Source organism: Scyliorhinus torazame, chromosome 28, assembly GCF_047496885.1.
Source record: "Scyliorhinus torazame isolate Kashiwa2021f chromosome 28, sScyTor2.1, whole genome shotgun sequence".
Taxonomy (NCBI): Eukaryota; Metazoa; Chordata; class Chondrichthyes; order Carcharhiniformes; family Scyliorhinidae; genus Scyliorhinus; species Scyliorhinus torazame.
This window is the reverse complement of record NC_092734.1, coordinates 30,046,980-30,066,220: the sequence shown is the minus strand read 5'-3', so window position 1 is coordinate 30,066,220 and position 19,241 is coordinate 30,046,980. Positions and strand designations below refer to the sequence as shown.

Here is a 19,241-nt window from a genome sequence, read left to right as displayed (position 1 = left end):
AGTGCCGAATGGACAACTTAACGGTTCGTCAAAGCAAAATACTGCAGCCGTCGTAAATCTGAAATAAAAACAGAGAACGCCGGAAGGACTCGGCAGCCTCCATGGTGGGAGAAACCGGGGCCAGGATATTTCGGCCGGCGGGGCGGGGAACACCACCACCCCCGCCCCCCCGACATGGCCTGACCCTGCAATGATTTCCCACTCCAGTGATTGACCGGATAATCTTTTTAATATTGCGATCCCGGACCCGACCCGAACAGTTGCTAGGATACTGGACAGAAACCCTAATATTTTATTTTAATTTTGTAAGCCTGTGAGGAATGGATACCTCGCTCCAGGAGTGATTTCACACTAAATAGGGATATGGTATATTAAAACAAACTTTATTACTGACACAGTGTTAAAATATCTTTAACATTCCACAAAAAATAGCCGACAATTATCCCTTAAACAATGCTAATCAATGCCGTGTCACAACAACCCTTAACTGCTATCTTTACTCTCACTCAAACAACAGAAACATCTCAGCTCTCAATCCACTTTTAAATACAGTTAGCAGACCCAGGCGTATTTGCGTAAGAAATGCTCTTTGAAACTTTTCTAAGAGATACAACTGAATCCTGTCAGAACAACGCAGAATCTCTAGTTGAAGTTTTCAGAAACTGCCTTCATGGTTTGACTTTCAGAAGCCAACTGAACAATCTCTGCTTCTCTGCGAAAATGCCTGTACCCCTCCCATTAGTTACACCATAATAATAATACTCTTTATTATTGTCGCAAGTAGGCTTACATTAACACTGCAATGAAGTTACTGTGAAAATCCCCTCGTCGCCACACTCCGGCGCCTGTTCGGGTACACAGGGGGAGAATTCAGAATGTCCAATTCACCTAACAAGCACGTCTTTCGGGATTTGTGGGAGGAAACGCAAAGGTCTCTAATTAAATACTCCAGAGGCAATACACTTAATCCATTCAAAAATCTATTAGCCCAACCAAACTTTTAAGATGCTTTAATTGCATATTTCGCTCCGAGCTGCCTTGCAAACCAGGATGTTTAATAACATGACTGCAGCAGTCATACACACACTAGTCCAGGCTTTTAACGCTTACTGCACCAAATACATTTAATACAATATCTCTGAGATTCCTACATTTTCACACCGAGTGACAGGAGCTGTGTCAGAGTTCCGAGGAGTGGAGGAAAAGGTGGGTTTTTGGGGTCTCAGGGCAGGAGGGTAGGGTAATAGTGGAAGATTGGGGTACCCAGAGGCCCACTGGACCTTAAGTGGGGTGGGGGCTTCCAAAATTAGGTGTGGCCTTGTGATGGAGGCGGCGTAACCGCCTCAACCCATTCCAACCCCCCCCTCCCCCGTCCCCTCCCGCCAACCTCCTGCCCGAGACCTAACCCGATTATTTTCAGGCATAAAAGCAAATTACTGCGGAAGCTGGAATCTGAAACGAAAGAGAAAATGCTGGAAAATCTCAGCAGGTCTGGCAGCATCTGTAGGGAGAGAAAAGAGCTAATGTTTCAAGTCCTATGACTCTTTGTCAAAGCATATTTATTTGCAGGCATCCGCTATTCCTGGGAGATCCTCCCTCCAGCCTAAACATTGAGGCTGGACGGGAAACGGCCCTTAAGTGGTCAATAGTTGGCCACTTAAGGGCCTCAATTGCGGCAAGGGCGTCCGAGGCCCTGCCTGCCCCAGGGTAAAACCAGTGAGAGGTCAGTCGTGCTATTTCAAACTATGTTGCCTGTGTGCCATTGTGGTCGAGTGAACGGAATTAATTCCCATTCACATACAGTTGACATGATGAGCTGAAGGGTCCTTTGCTGGGCTACGACTGATTATTAGATTGTTGAAGAAATGTATGAAATGTATGAATTTTGTTACGTCTCTTAAATGCTGCCGTATTCTTATAAAAGGAGTTAGTCTGCGTTCCACCAGCTGCCACCCACACCCTGTATCATTTAGTCTCCACGCAAATCATCCCCAGTCTTCGTTGTCTGTCAAGGGGAGGGTGACACATCGCCGTGCTGTTGTGGAGGTGAAGGTCAAAAGACCGATAGTTGAGAAAAGGGAGCAGTGAATCTGCCAAATAGGGCTGAGCTGTGAGTGTTAGAAATGTACATAGACCCCCCCCCCCCCCCCCCCCCCCCCGCAGTGAATGCTTCACTAGGCCGAAGTTCTGTTTGTCTGCAGCTGTGGCCAGGACAGTCAAGAGATTTTTATCGTGAGAAGCGCTTGAGGCTCAAAGTTTGCCGTGTAGTCATAATTCACCCCCCCCCACCACCACCACCAGTGCTTCGTGGTTCCCAGGGAAAATGATGCAATGTGAGACTCTGGAATATGACTCGAGCAGTGGGAGAGTTGGAGGGGGGGGGGAGGGTGGGCGGGTTCGGACGTTGCTCGATATTGGTGCCGCTGACAGAATGTTTTCCGGTACATATGCCACGGGGAGGAGGTGGCCTAGTTGTAATGTGATCCAGAGGCCCAGACCGATGGGGTACAAATCTCCCGCCAGGGCCGGCTGGTGGAATTTAAATTCAATGTCACAAAATCGGGGCTAGAATCTCAGTGAGTCCACCTGGGTTCAGGGGCAGGAAATCTGCCGCCCTTACCCGGTCTGGCCTACACGTGACTCCAGACCCACGCAGCGATGTGGGTGACTCCTAACTTACCCCAGCATCCCGCTGCCCATTAAAGAAAAAGGAAAAAAACTGTTTCCGCAACATTCGTGAAAGCAGATTGTTTTTGGTCGATAGGTTTTGCCATTCTGCATTCACATCCTGAAATGCAGCAATTTTGTTTTGACCACTGCAGATAAAAACAGCGAAAACGGAGAAGAAAATGCACTTGTTGCAGCTGCGGAGTCTACAGTACCTGGAACGGTACATTTACCTCATCCTCTTCAATACCTACTTGCACCTGGAAAAGGAAGATTCCTGGCGAAGGCCCTTCAGTGTTTGGATGTATGAGGTAAAAGAGTAGCCCTTCACGGCGATGATAATAGATTTAACCCTTTCTTCTTCCTCAGGGAGAGAACCCAGGACCTCAAGCAGGTGAGCGGTGTGTTCTTGGCAGCTGTTCTTGGGAGACCCCGGGGCGCGATTCAGCCGAGAACATTGGTTTTGGCCGCGTTTAGTGGGCTATTTCTCGCCACCTGCAGCGCCGTGAAAAACCCCCGCTATTCAACGGCATTTTGCCATTTTTTATTTTGGCCCCAGCGGCCTTCTCTCTGCCGAGGCCACACTGGAGTTATTTCCTGGTGCCCGAGTGCCAGAGAGAGTGCCAAGGTGCTATCCTGTCCTTTTCTTGACCACCCAGAGTCTCTAATGGCCTGGGAGACCCCCCCTCTGCAGGTACCATTACGTTGACTCATTCAAATATGCGAATCTGGGTCATGCACCGTGAGGGCGATGGGAGTGGTTTTTGAAAGCTGTCGCACTCCGTAAATGGAATAACGCAGGAGAAAACCTAGTCGACTTCATAGGCTAGATGGCCTACCGCGTCCCTCCACCCATAAATAATTTGACTTTAGTTAACACATTTCAATATCACAGCAACACCTTGAAGCGAAGCTGCCGCTTCCTCCCAAAGAGTGCGGTGAACGAGGCAGGCACCCTCCAACGCTGCCACCATGTTTGATCTACCCGGGGCAAAGATGCCACCTGCCGTTGTTTCAGACTTCCAGCCCCCGCAGTAATTTGCCTCTGTTGCAGCAGTGGCACCTGCTACCTCTGCACACATCGCTGAATCGATGATAAATTAAAAATCACCGGGAATATGCAATCCCGTCAGATCCGTGGAGAGAATCAATTTGTTGCCCTCTGGGCCGTGGGCTTCGTCTGCAGTTGTAATCGGTCCTTCACGATAGCTGTGGCCCTGAAGCACAGAGAATGCACCGTAATGAGCAACAAATTAATGTTCATCTCCATCGAGCGGGACTGGGGGGTCATACAGAGACCCACTCCTGTCACAGCCTATGAAGTCGATTAGGTTGTCTCCTGCGTTATTCCATTTACGGAGTGTGACAGCTTTCAAAAATCACTACTACAATACCGAGGACACTGTTAAGGCAGAAGCAGGGAGGGAAGGTTGGCGTGTCGGCCTTTATTGGTAGAGGGATTGAGTTCCGGAGTCGGGAGGTCATGTTGCAGCTGTACAGAACTCTGGTACGGCCGCATTTGGAGTATTGCGTACAGTTCTGGTCACCGCATTATAGGAAGGACGTGGAGGCTTTGGAGCGGGTGCAGAGGAGATTTACCAGGATGTTGCCTGGTATGGAGGGAAGATCTTATGAGGAAAGGCTGATGGACTTGAGGTTGTTTTCGTTGGAGAGAAGAAGGTTAAGAGGAGACTTAATAGAGGCATACAAAATGATCAGGGGGTTGGATAGGGTGGACAGTGAGAGCCTTCTCCCGCGGATGGAAATGGCTGGCACGAGGGGACATAGCTTTAAACTGAGGGGTAATAGATATAGGACAGAGGTCAGAGGTAGGTTCTTTACGCAAAGAGTAGTGAGGCCGTGGAATGCCCTACCTGCAACAGTAGTGAACTCGCCAACATTGAGGGCATTTAAAAGTTTATTGGATAAACATATGGATGATAATGGCATAGTGTAGGTTAGATGGCTTTTGTTTCGGTGCAACATCGTGGGCCGAAGGGCCTGTACTGCGCTGCATCGTTCTATGTTCTATGTTCGAAGGTTCTACCTATGGGAGGAATCATGGCGCAGGTGCAACCTGAGAGTAAGAATCCGAGAAGATAAACTTTATCGGTCCGTTTCATGAGGCATTAATCGTTGCTGCTCTTGTAGAGGAAGCAGTGATTGAAATCAATATCCCTTTAATCTCGAGTCGGTAATCGTTTGACTGCTGTTTCCCGCTGTTTTGTGTTGTTGAGTAATCCAATGAAAAGCTGGCGGGGAGGTAGAAAGTGGGGGTGGGGTACCGCGGTAAAGGTCCAGTCGCTACTAACCAACTGCAGAGTGTTTTGCTTTTTAATGTTGAGGCACTGGGCAGGTTACCCTGTAATAGTTTTTGGATTATGAAATATCCGTGCAAGTTTGGCATCAGTCTCCACAGAAAGTTCAAGTTTTTGCTGGAAGTTAGAAGGCTTAAGAACATGAATCGTAGAATCTCAACAGTGCAGAAGGAGGCCATTCAGCCCATCGAGTCTGCATTGAACCTCTGAAACAGCACCCCACCTAGACCCACTCCCCCGCCCTATCCCCGTGACCCTGCCTCATTTCCGAGGGGGGTGGGCGCCCTACCACATTCTCGGCCAAAGAAGGGCCTCCGCTGAAGACTCAGGACCCCGGGCCTGGAGATCCCGCCCACTGAGAGCTGCTGGCCAATCAGAGGCCGGCGGCTCTCCAACGACAGCAGCAGTGCCACCCAGGGCAAGGCTCAGAATCATGGAGGGAGCGCAGCGATGGGTGACTGAGGGCAGGAGGGTGGTTGCAGGGAGGCTCTTGGCGGGTGTGGGTTGGAGGAGGTTGGGGGGGGGGGTGGTGGTGGGGGGGGGGTGGTGGTGGTGGGAGGTGGGGGGGTGGGTGGTGGTGTGGGGGGGGGGGGGGGCAAGCACAGGGAAGTGGTTTCCAGCTGCCACTTCAGCTCTCCATTTGTTGTTAATGTTAACTAGAGTATAATGATCGGTCTGATATGAGACGACTGTCTATTTTCATAATGTTAAAGGAAACCCAAATTTGAGGTAAAGTAAAGTAAATTTGTGAATTTTCTAATGGAATCTAATTGGCACTTTCTTTTTGTGAAGAACTGTTAGCGCTGACTGAACCTGCATTGTGGACTGGCTGTACTCATTGTTACATCTGAGTGGGTCAGCAGTGGGGGAAGGGCGAGTGACAGAAAGGGAGAGCGAGAGAGAGAAAGAGAGAGCGGGAAAGTGAGCGAGAGAGAGAGAAAGTGAGAGAGAGAGAAAGTGAGGGAGGGAGAGAAAGTGAGTGAGAGAGAGAGTGACTTGAGAGAGAGAAAGTGAATGAGTGAGAGGGAGAGAGAGAAAGTGAGAGAGAAAGAGAGAAAGTGAGCGAGAGAGAGAAAGTGAGAGAGAGAAAGTGAGTGTGAGAGAGAGTAAGTGAGAAAGAAAAAGTGAGAGAGAGAGAAAATGAGCAGGCGAGAGAGAGAGAAAGTGAGTGAGAGAGTGACTTGAGAGAGAGAAAGTGAATGAGTGAGAGGTAGAGAGAGAAAGTGAGTGAGTGCGAGAGTGAGTGAGTGAGAGAGAGAAAGTGTGAGTGAGAGAGAAAATGAAAGAGAAATAGTGTGTGAGAGAGGGAGTGTGTGTGAGAGAGAGAAAGTCAGAGTATGTGTGAGAGAGAGACAAAAAGTGTGAGAGAGAAAGTGAGTGAGTGTGTGTGTGAGAGAGAGAGAGAATGAGTGAGTGAGTTTGAGTGAGTGAGAGAGAAAGTGAGTGTGTGAGAGAGAGAACGTGTGAGAGTGTGTGTGTGTGTGAGAGAGAGAGATAAAGAAAATGAGTGAGGGAGAGAAAGTGAGAGAAAGTGAGTGAGGGAGAGAGAAAGTGGGAGAAGGAGAAAGTGGACCTGGGTAGGGTGCTCTTTCTGAGGGTTGGCCCAGACTCAATGTGATAAATGGCCTCCTTCAACACTGTAGATTGTATCATTTCAATGAGAGAAAGAGAGAGAGAGAAAGAAAGCAAGAGAGTTGTAACCTGGTGTTGATGTCACATAGCAACATCTAGGGAAACTACAAATGGCAAAAATAACAGCTGCAGGAGAAATACTTGGGAAGGGACGTCAGATCAGATTGGTTCTGAGAAGAATGTGATGGTTTTAAATACAGGAAGTTCATATAATCTGGAAGCAAAAGGACTGGGCGTTTTTTTATTTTGTTCGCTATCCTTTCACCTTGAAACTCTTGAATCTGCAGTTGATCAGATTAAAAAATTAATCTCTGCTGACTCTTAGAATTACTTTGCACAGTTTCAGGATCGGACAGAGTCCGCATGGATTTATGAAGGGGAAAGCATGCTTGACAAATCTACTGGAATTCTTCGAGGATGTAATGAGTAGAGTTGATGAGGGGGAGCCAGTGGATGTGGTATATTTGGACTTTCAGAAGGCTTTCGACAAAGTCCCACGTAAGAGATTAGTGTGTAAAATTAAGGCGCATGGAATTGGGGGTAGTGTATTGAGATGGATAGAAAACTGGTTGGCAGACAGGAAACAAAGAGTAGGAATTAACTGGTCTTTTTCAAATTGGCAGACAGTGACTCGTGGGGTACCGCAGGGATCGGGACCACAGCTATTCACAATATATATTACTGATTTAGATGAGAGAACAAAATGTAATATCCCCAAATTTGGAGATGAACATAGAACATACAGTGCAGAAGGAGAAGATGACACCAAGTTGTGTGGGCGGGTGAGCTGTGAGGAGGATACAGAGATCCTTCAGTCTGATTTAGACAAGTTGATTGAATGGGCAAATGACCAAAGAACAATACAGCACAGGAACAGGCCCTTCGGCCCTCCAAATCTGTACTGGTCCTGATCCCAACCTATAATGAAATGAAATGAAAATCGCTTATTGTCACAAGTAGGTTTCAAATGAAGTTACTGCGAAAAGCCCCTAGTCGTCACATTCCGGCGCCTGTTCGGGGAGACTGGTACGGGAATTGAACCGTGCTGCTGGCCTGCCTTAGTCTGCTTTCAAAGCCAACGATTTAGCCCTGTGCCTTCAGCACTTTCTAGTGCTGTATCCCTCCAACCCAACTCAATGGCAGATGCAGTATAATTTGGAGAAATGTGAGGTTATCCACTTTGGTAGCAAAAATGAGATGGCAGACTATTATCTGAATGACCATAAATTAGGGTCATTTAAATATCTGAACACCGGATTCACCCGGTGTCGGGGCTCCCCGGCTGCTCAGGGGAGACCTCGCCAGTGTGTCATTTCGTACTGGTCCACACAAACATGGACTACTCATAACGGCACCTGGGGAGGTGGCCCAGGCCATTGGAGACCCCCACGTTGTTAGGGCAGGTCGGCACCCTGGCACACCACAGACACCTGGGAACCCTGGCACTGCCAGCCCAGCACTCTGGCAGTGGGTGGCACTGCCAATTTGCCAGGGGGCACTGCCAGGGTGCCAGGATAGCAGTGCCAGGATGCCCAGGTGCCAGCTTGGCACTGCCACGGGTCAGGCTTGGGGAAGGGCCATGCCTGGTAGAGGGGGGGGGGTGTTCCTGGGGGTCTCCCCAAGTTTGGGGAAGAGTGAGGGGGGGGTCAAAAGAGTGGAAGGGTTTGAAAAGGGAGGGGGGGTGAGGCAGGATGATTGGGACAGCCTTCCAAAATGGTGAGGTCTCGCAGACTCATTAACTCCTAGACGCCAAGGGCCTGGGTGCCGCATGAGCAATTATGCTAATTTAAATATTCAGATCTGGATCTCGCCCTCAGATCTCGATAGGTGGAGCGAGTCGGGTGACTCGTGCGAGGTTTCGTGCCTGACCTTGATCCTAATTTGGGGCTTGTGCGTGATTCACCCGTTGAGCCTATATCTGCGTCGGGCACAGCTGAATCATGCCCATTGATAAATTATTTGTAATCGTTGAGAGCTACCTTTCTTCATGAAGGTCCAGTCTGCCCACCATGTTTGCAATAGGGTAAAACAGAAAACCAGTTCTCATTTAGCGCCCACTTCAGTGCAGATTCATGTGGCGGCTAATTAACAAACTGGAGACTTTAATCCTCGTTTTATGTATTTTGTGGATGGAATTGCGTCAGGTGTAAAAACGCATTGAACAGGTAGGGAACAAATTGATTCGTAATAAAGATCCACAATCTCTGAGAATAAAACCTGTATTGAAATAAGATGAACTTAGCGTTGGAATTCCTCTTCATTGGCTGCGCCCTAATGTGAAGTGTCATGTTGAAATAGAAAGCAGCACGGTGGCGCAGTGGGTTAGCCCTGTGCCTCACGGCGGCGAGGTCCCAGGTTCGATCCCGGCTCTGGGTCACTGGCCGTGTGGAGTTTGCACGTTCTCCCCGTGTTTGCGTGGGTTTCACTCCCACAACCCAAAGATGTGCAGGGTAGGTGGATTGGCCACGCTAAATTGCCCCTTAATGGGAAAAATGAATTGGGTACTCTAAATTTATTAAAAAGAAGAAGTAGATGAATGTGGCTTATGTAATTGGACCCTTTGGATTGGTAATGAGGTTGGTGAATGTTTCAGGGTCTGGCACGGCGTCCCTTTGCTCTTCAACGTGGTCTGGGTTCCTGAGGTGCCGCATATAATTTGCTTCCATTGTGGAACCTGTTGCCAACTCATGTCTCAAACGGCCCTCGTCAAGGGTGAGGCACTGGCGTCATTAATCACTCTCGTGCTCTATGTCCAGCCAACTATGTCTCGGATGGCCTGTCTATTCACAGGCTACAATTGAGTCATGTACACAAAGACAAGCCCAGTGAATTAGCGATGCTCAATATCTCTGACAATATTGTCAACTTCTGGAGACTCGCCTCTCCAGAATCTTTATGTGTATAATTAGTTGGGAGGAGCAAATTTAAAGATAATTCCCCAGTCGGGAAGAATGCATATATGGAAAAATAATGATTTCCTGAGTGCAGCTCTGCTTCTGGCTGGGGGCATCACAAATATTAAACAGTTTAAGACTGAGGTTACTTCATCTTCAATGGTCCCAGGTTCGATTCCGGCTTGGCTCACTGTCTGTGCGGAGTCTCCCCGTTCTCCCCGTGTGTGCGTGGGTTTCCTCCAGGTGCTCCGGTTTCCTCCCACAGTCCAAAGATGTGCAGGTTAGGTGGATTGGCCGTACTAAATTGTCCTGTGGTGTTCAAAAAGGTTAGGTGGGGTTACTGGGTTACGGGTGGAGGTGTGGGCTTGGGTAGGGTGCTCTTTCTAAGGGCCGGTGCAGACTCAATGGGCTGAATGGCCTCCTTCTGCTCTGTAAATTCTATGATCCTAAAACTGGGAAAATCCCAAGATTTCTCAAGTTTAAAAGTCTGGTTTTCCTGTGGCACTGAAGCTGATGTCTGAGACTGATATAGAACCATAGAAAAGTTACAGCACAGGAGGAGGCCATTCAGCCCCTCTTATCCATGCTAGTCCAAGGATTCCCAGGTGCCCTTTCTAATCCCACCTTCCTGCACCCGATCCATAGCCCTGTAGCTTACAGCATTTAAGGTGCAGATCGAGCTATCTTCTGTGGAAAATAACACTTCCTCATGTTCCCTCTGCACCTTCTGCCACTTGTCTTGAATCCATGTCTCCTGGTTTTTGAATTCTCCGCCAAGGGAAACAATTTTATCATGTCCACCCTATCTCTTCCCCTCATAATTTTGAGCACCTCAATTAAATCACCCCTCAGCTTTTAGACTAAGGATACCTCATTCCGCCAAATGTTCACTCATCGTCTTTGCAAGGCCAGTTTACTTAAACTAAAATTCTAATTTCAATCAGAAATTCTCATAGCTGTGCATAACTTCCTTAATTCAAACGTACCAGCGAGGCCAAAATCACTTTCAGTTTCAAATTCCTAGGGGTGCACATCTCCAAAAATCTGTCCTGGTCCACCCACGTCGGCGCTACCACCAAGAAAGCACAACAGTGCCTATACTTCCTCAGGAAACTAAGGAAATTCGGCATGTCCACATTAACCCTTACCAACTTTTACAGGTGCACCATAGAAAGCATCCTATCGGGCTGCATCACAGCCTGGTATGGCAACTGCTCGGCCCAGGACCGCAAGAAACTTCAGAGAGTCGTGAACACCGCCCAGTCCATCACACGAACCTGCCTCCCATCCATTGACTCCATCTACACCTCCCACTGCCTGGGGAAAGCGGGCAGTATAATCAAAGATCCCTCCCACCCGGCTTACTCACTCTTCCAACTTCTTCCATCGGGCAGGAGATACAGAAGCCTGAGAACACGCACGAACAGACTCAAAAACAGCTTCTTCCCCGCTGTTACCAGACTCCTAAATGACCCTCTTATGGACTGACTTCATTAACACTACGCCCTGTATGCTTCATCCGATGCCGGTGCTTATGTAGTTATGTTGTGTTGCCCTATTATGTATTTTCTTTTCTTCCCATGTACTTAATGATCAGTTGAGCTGCTCGCAGAAAAATACTTTTCACTGTACCTCGGTACATGTGACAATAAACAAATCCATCCAAATCCATCCACTTTGAAGCTCTGATTGTCGCTGAGGTCAAAATGGTTCCATAAGTGCAGGGAGAGAGGGCATTGACGCCCTCAGATTCTCTTCGACTTGCGAACATATGAATTAGGGGCAGGATTGGGCCGCTCGGCCCCTCGAGGCTGAGCCACCTGTCAATAAGATCATGGCTGATCTCATTGTAACGCCAACCCCACATACCTGCCGACCCCGATAACCTTTCACCCTCTTGCTAATCAAAAACCTATCTTACCCTGCCTCAAAAATATTCCAAGATACTGCTTCCACTGCCTTTTGAGAAAGAGCGTTCCAGGGACTGATGACCCTGTGGGAGAAAAAGAAATTCTCCTCATCTCCATCTTAAGTTCTAAGTTTTTAATGTGTGATTTCATGGCCGTTTTCTAGTATTTGGAGGCATTTATCACTGGATTTAAAAAAAACAATTCCTGTATGTTTTGTATGATCAGTACTGGGCATTGTAACTGTATTTGAAAGTTTTGCCTCGTTTAACTCTTATCTGCAGTTCACTGATTCGCTCTCTGATTATTCAAAGTCACATTCAGTCATGAATGATGGTGGACAATTGAACAACTCACTTGACGATGAGGCTCTGGAAATATCCCCATCCACAATGATGGGGGAGCCCAGGACGTCAGTGCAAACGATAAGGCTTGAAGAATTTCCAGCCACCTTCAGCCAGAGGTGCCGAGTAGATGACCCAATTTGACCTCCGGAGGTCTCCAGCATCACAGATGTCGGTCTTCAGCTAATTCGATTCCACTCCGCGTGATATCAAGCAATGGCTGAAGGCGCTGGATACGGCAAAGGCTAAGGGCCCGGACATTCCAGCAATAGTACTGAAAATGTGTGTGCTAGAACTTGCCGCGCCTCTTGATAAGCTGTTGCAACACTGGCATCTATCCGGCAATGTGGAAAATTACCCAGGTGCGTCCTGTGCACAAGAAACAGGACAAATCCAACCCAGCCAATTACCGCTCAATCAATCGACTTTCGATCATCGGTAAAATGATGGAAGGGGTCGTCGACAGTGCTATCAAGCGGCATTCACTCAGCAATAACCTGCTCACTGATGCTCAGTTTGGATTCCGCCAGGGTCACTCAGCTCCTGACCTCATTGTAGCCTTAACCCAACAGCGACGCATTTGTCCTGTGAACAGAATTTTAAGAAACCGACATGAGGAGCACAGACTGCCATATGTCCACCACCAGCAAGTTAATTCTTGCTTTTTTGGAGGCAGTGCCATTGAATCGGCTGGTGGCAGTTTCAATAATTTTGCTAATTCTAACAATCTTTTTTTAACGTCACGAAGAATTTTCTCCAGCGTCGCAAACAGCAGGGTCCTGGAGATATCTTCAATTCCTGGAGGGTTGGCAACACTACTTGGCTACCACTTGGTTATGGTGGCGGTGGTAGCTTGGAGTTCCAGCGAGCCGTCAGTATCAAATGCCTGCCCCGGTGTAGCTCACCAATCTGGCAAGTAGCAAAATTGTTATCGAATCATAGAATCCCTACAGTGCAGAAGGACGCCATTCAGCCCAACTAATCTGCATCGACCCTTCAAAAGAGCACTGTATCCATGTCCACTCCCCCGTCCACCCCGCCCTATCCCCGTAACCTCATCTGCACACCCATGAACACTAAGGGGCAATTTTTCACGGCCAATCCACCTAACCTGCACATCTGTGGACTGTGGGAGGAAACCGGAGCGTCCGGAGGAAACCCACGCACACATGGGGAGGACTTGCAGACTCCACACGGACAGTCACTCAAGGCCAGAATTGAACCGGGGTCCCTGGTGCTATGAGGCCCACATGTAGGCCCGCTCGGATAAAGGCAGCAGATTTCCTCCCCTGAAGCATATTACTGAACCAGGTGGGTTTTTCTAGAGTTAGGATGGCACGGCGGCACAGTGGTTAGCACTGCTGCCTAACACCGCCAAGGAGACCACACCTGGAGTATTGTGTGCAGTTCTGGTTTCCTTATCTAAGAAAGGATATCTTTGCCACAGAGGCTGTGTTCGAAGGTTCACCAGACTGATTCCTGGGATGGTAGGATTGTTGTACGAGGAGAGATTGGGTCGACAATTGCTGTATTCACTGAAATTTAGAAGAATGAGAGGGGATCTCATTGAAACGTATAAAATTCAGCCACCTGATGAAGGAGCTGCGCTCCGAAAGCTAGTGATTCGAAATAAACCTGTTGGACTTTATCCTGGTGTTGTAAGACTTCTTACTGTACTCACCCCAGTTCAACTAGCATCTACATATCATGTATACATCTCTGACAGGGCTGGTCAGACTGGATGTTGGTTTCTCTGGCTGGGGGAAGGTCTAGAACAAGGGGTAACAGTCTCAGGATATGGGGTAGGCCATTTAGGACTGAGATGAGGAGAAACCTCTTCACTCAGAGGGCGGTGAGCTTGTGGAATTCTCCACCACAGAAGGCTGTGGCAGCCAAGTCACCGAATGTATTTAAGAAGGAAATCGATAAATTTCTAGACTCTAAAGGTGTGAGGGGGTATGGGGAGAGTGTGGGGCCATGCTGCTAAGATGGACGATCAGCCTTGATTATATTGCATGGCAGAGTAGACTCGAAGGGCCGAATGGCCTACTCCTGCTCCTACGATATATTCTCCATGTTTCTATCCTCTTTAATTAAACATCGCATTATGTTTGGGCAGGTATTCTGTCATTACAATTTGGTTAAATGTTTCCAAGGTTTTTACCACTCTGTCTAGGATTTCATTCCACAAGGCAATCCCTTTGCAACATTCAACTTTTGTACAGTTTTGCAACATTTTGTGGGTGGCACGGTAGTACAGTGGTTAGCACTGTTGCTTCACAGCGCCAGGGACCCTGGTTCAATTCCCGGCTTGGGTCACTGTCTGTGTGGAGTGCGCACGTTCTCCCCGTGTCTGCGTGGGTTTCCTCCGGGTGCTCCGGTTTCCTCCCACAGTCCAAAGATGTCCAGGTTAGGTGGGTTGGCCATGCTAAATTGCCCCATAATGTCCAAAAGGTGAGGTGGAGTTACTGAGTTACAGGGATAGGGTGGAGGCGTGGGTTTAAGTCGGGTGCTCTTTCCAAGGACCGGTGCAGACTCGATGGGCCAAATGGCCTCCTTCTGCACTGTAGATTCTATGATTCTATCGAAACACTAAAACTAATGCCCCAATTTGCTTGCCCCATCCCTGATGCAGGAATTTCGACCTTATTTGGAAAAACGCTGTCACAATCTTGTTCACAATGAAGATTTATTTTAATAAGGTGAATTGAAAAAGGGTCAAAAACGGAGAGATTGATTTTGAAAGCCTTACTCCTCTGGGAACGCAGAGCGCTTATATGTAAAGCTCATTGTGCAAATTTAGTACCTCATTAAAACAAACTTCAAATAAGTATTCGTACATTTAATTCAAATAGATTAGCTAACAGATTCAATCCAAATTAAATTATTGCTGAGTAAACGTGAGGCCGGTTTGTAGTGTCGATGTTGCAACTTGTTTGTTTGTGAAGATGTGTTTGACTGTCTGGGGCAATGTTCCCTTTAATCTGTAACTGAAGTTTCAGAAGGTTGTCCTTTGCTGGAATTTATAAGCTTATTTTGCTTCTTTTGTCTCCGCGTGTTCCACATGTTGAACCTAAGGAAGTCTGTGTTTCTGGTTTTCGTTGGTGCATTCATCTCTATCTGTGATTTGTTCAGGAAAGACTGGAGCTGAAGTGCATTCTTTACAAATTACTGTCCAGCTGTCCCTCCCACACTTGTTCTAACCTGACATTCATATTGTATCTGTCAGTGTAATTATGCATCCGGTCAACTCATTTTGGACCTATTTCTCATGTCATAAGCTCAGGTCTTCGTGATCTATTTTTAATGATCTGAAATTTAGGAATGATAGCTGCCATAAAGGAAGGCAACAAGTGAGACCTTCCAGACAGCATTATAATCAGGAGCTGAGTTCACATACTAAAGGTGAAGGCCTCGTCTGCAGTAACGTTGGCCCAAATTTTGCCTGAGCCCGAGAAAGTATTGCTTGATTGACAGCTCCACCTCTCTGATCTATACTGTCAATTTCACCATGTTTATTCACACAAAGAGGTTTCAAGTGATTGTCGTTTCTGCTAATGATACTTTAAAGGGTCTGGATGATTGGCATCTTTATTGGGCTGTAGAAAAATGAATTTATTTTTAAGAAATTGGAAAGTTAGAAACAAATGACTTTTTTTCAAGTTTTTTTTTACACATGCTATTGTTGCTATAAATCTATGTAGCCTATAGTGGATGAATGGGCATAGAAGAGCCCTAGCTTAGTATGGGGGGTCATAAGGGATGATAGGGATTGTTTGGGGGCATACCTTGGCATGGGTTGTCATGCAAGGCCATAGGGGGTGGGTGGGGTACCTTAATTTAGCATGAGGGCATGAGGTGGGCCTTTTGAACTTACCTTTAAAAAGGGCCCTTCATACGGACTATGGTTCATTTCACGTCTTGAGGTGCTGTGAACCGCGGCAATTTAAAAAGCTAGCACGACGAAATTGAGGAGGCCGAGAACACACCAATAGCTGCAATAGAGATGGCCACACTGAGACTTGAGAGTGCAGGATGCGGGCTCACGATCAGAACCGCCCACACATTTAAAAGGCACTTCTGAAAATCGGGAATAGGGATCAGGAATCCCAGAATTTGGTTCGAGCTCCCATTTTTCATTTTTTTGAATATTCTTTCCCAATTAAGTGGCAATTTAGCGTGGCCAATTCACCTAGGCTGCACATATTTGGGTTGTGGGGGGGTGAGACCCACACAGACACGGGGAGATGGTGCAAACTGCACATGGACAGTGGCCCTGGGGCTTGGGTCGAGCCCTGATCGAACTGGGGTCGACTGAGGAAGGCCTCAGTCATCAGCCAATTCAAATCTCTCCGCATGATATCAAGAACTGGCTGAGAACATTGGATCCAGCTAAGGTTAAGGTCCCTGACAACATCCTGTCCATAACGCTGAAGACGTTTGAGCCCCAGAACTATTTGCTCCTCTCTCAAAGTTGTTCCTGTACAACTATAACACTGGAATCTACCCAACAAAATGGAAAATTGCCCAAATGTGCCCTGTCCCCAAAAAGCAGGACAAATCCAATCCAACCATCAGTCAACAAAGAACAAAGAAAAATTACAGCACAGGAACAGGCCCTTCGGCCCTCCAAGCCTGCGCCGATCCAGATCCTCTATCTAAAACTGTCGCCTATTTTCTAAGGACGTATCCCTCTGCTCCCTGCCCATTCATGTATCTGTCTAGATACATCTTAAATGATGCTATTGTGCCTGTCTCTACCACCTCCGCCGGCAATGAGTTCCAGGCACCCACCACCCTCTGCGTAAAGAACTTTCCACGCATATCTCCCTTAAACCTTTCCCCCCTCACCTTGAACTCGTGACCCCTAGTAATTGAGTCCCCCACACTGGGAAAAAGCTGAAAGAAAGTCCGCAGGTACAGGCAGTAAAGAAGGCAAATGGTATGTTGGCCTTCATGGTGAGAGGATTTGAGTATAAGAATAGGGATGTTTTACTGCAATTATACAGGGCTTTGGTGAGGTCAAACCTGGAGTATATTGAGCAGTTTTGGTGTCCTTATCTGAGGAGGTGTGTTCTTGCTATGGAGGGAGTCCAGCGAAGGTTTACCAGGCTGATTCCTGGGATGGCGGGACTGAGACTTAATCGGTTAGGATTATATTCATTGGAGTTTAGAAGAGTGAGAGAGGATCACATAGAAACTTAAATTTCTGACAGGATTAGACAGGGTAGATTCAGAAGGAACGTTCCCAATGGTGGGGGAGTCCAGAACTAGGGGAGGAGGGGGGGGGGGTCATAGTTTGAGGATAAGGGGTAAACCTTTTAGGACTGAGGTGAGGAAAAATTTCTTCATCTAGCGAGTGGTGAATGTGTGGAATTCACGACCACAGAAAGTAGTTGAGACCAAAACGTTGTGTAATTTCAAGAAGGAATTAGATATAGCTCTTGGGGATCAAGGGATATGGGGGGGAAGGTGGGCTCAGTGTATTGAACTTGGTGATCAGCCATGATCATAATGAATGGTGGAGCAGGCTCGAAGGGCCGAATGGTCTCCTCCAGCAAACCTTGTTTCAAACATGGACAAAATGGCTGAAATGCAGAGGTGAGGTGAGAGTGACTGTGCTTGACGTCACGGCAGCATTTTCCCGAGTGTGGCATAAAGGAGCCCGAGCAAAACTGGAGTCGACGGGAATAACCTCCACTGGCTGAAGTCATACCCAACACAAAGGAAGGTGGTTGTGGTTGTTGGAGGCCAATGATCACAGCCCCAGGCCACCACTGCATATATTCCTTATTGTATTATCCTAGGCCCAACCATCTCCAGCTGCTTCATCAATGACCTTCCCTCCATCAGAAGGCCAGAGATAGAGATATTCACTGATGATTGTGGAGTTTGGGCAGCACGGTAGCTCAAGTGGTTAGCACTGTGGCTTCACAGCGCCAGGGTCCCAGGTTCGATTCCCCGCTGGGTCACTGTCTGTGCGGAGTCTGCACGTTCTCCTTGTGTCTGCGTGGGTTTCCTCCGGATGCTCCGGTCTCCTTCCTCAGTCCAAAGATGTGCAGGTTGGGTGGATTGGCCATGTAAATTGCCCTTAGTGGCCAAAAAGGTTAGGAGGGGTTATTGGGATACGGGGATAGGGTGGAAGTGAGGGCTTAAGTGGGTCGGCGCAGACTCGATGGGCCAAATGGCCTCCTTCTGCACTGTATGTTCTATGTTCCATTCACAAAACCACACAGAATAAAGCAATCCTTGTCCACATGTAGCAAGATCTGACCAGCATTCAGGTTTGGGCAGGTAAATAGCAAGTATTATTATTGTTATTTCATTCATGGGAGGTGGGCGTTGCTGGTTGGGGCAGCAGTTATTGCCCTTCACTAGTTGTCATTGAACTGAGTGGCTTGTTAGCCCATTTCCGAGGGCAGTTAATAGTCAAGCACATTGCTGTGGGTCTGGAGTCACATGTAGGACAGATCAGGGTAAGGACGGCAGATTTCCTTCCCTAACGGACATTAGTGAACCAGATGTTTTTTTTATGACATTCTACAATGGTTTCATGGTCATTATTAGACTTTTTCTTCCAGATTTTTATTAGGGGCTGGTTTAGCACAGGGCTAAATCGCTGGCTTTGAAAGCAGACCAAGGCAGGCCAGCAGCATGGTTCAATTCCCGTACCAGCCTCCCCGAACAGGTGTCGGAATGTGGCGACTCGGGGCTTTTCACAGTAACTTCATTGAAGCCTACTTGTGACAAGCAATTTAAATTCCAGCACTGGGATTTGAACCTGGGTTTCTGGGCATTACCCTGGGTCGCTGGGTTACTGGTCCAATGACGATATCGCTACACCTCTGCCTCCCATTGCTTTCATTGACTAGGTTACAATTGTTCTCGCTGGAGTTCAGAACAATGAGGGTCTCATAGAGAAAATTCTAACGGGACTAAACAGGGTAGATGCAGGGGAGATGTTACCAATGATGGTCTCCACCATGGCGGAGGCGGAAGAGACTCCCTCCACTGCGCATGCGCAGGAATTCCGTCAGCGGCCGCTAACGCTCCCGCGCATGCGCCGCCCGGAGATGTCATTTCCGCGCCAGCTGGCGGGGCACCAAAGGCCTTTTCCGCCAGCTGGCAGGGCGGAAATTCGTCCGCTTCCGCCATGGTGGAGACCGTGGCGAAGGCAGAAGGAAAAGTGAGCCCCCACGGCACAGGCCCGCCCGCGGATCGCGCGGGGGGCCCCGCCAACCGGCGCGGCGCGATTCCCGCCCCCGCCGAATATCCGGTGCCGGAGACTTCAGCAACCGGCGGGGGCGGGATTCACGCCAGCCCCCGGCGATTCTCCAACCCGGTGGGGGGTCGGAGAATCTCGCCCCATGAGTCACAGTCTGAGGATTCAGGGTAAACCATTTCGTGCAGAGATAAGGAGACATTTCTTCACACAAAAGAGTGGTGAGCCTGTGGAATTCATTACCACAGGAAGTAGTT

At 48.1% G+C, this 19,241-nt stretch overlaps 1 protein-coding gene across 3 annotated transcripts in view; it reads left to right on the top strand.

The window, feature by feature from the left end:
- Positions 1-19,241, top strand: part of LOC140403639 (paladin-like) — a 238,406-nt gene that overhangs the window by 186,767 nt on the left and 32,398 nt on the right. For all 3 annotated transcript variants that reach the window (XM_072491788.1, XM_072491786.1, XM_072491787.1), the window contains one exon: positions 2,823-2,978. In XM_072491788.1, coding sequence (XP_072347889.1) covers positions 2,823-2,978 — 156 coding nt within the window. The remainder of the gene's footprint in view (positions 1-2,822; positions 2,979-19,241) is intronic.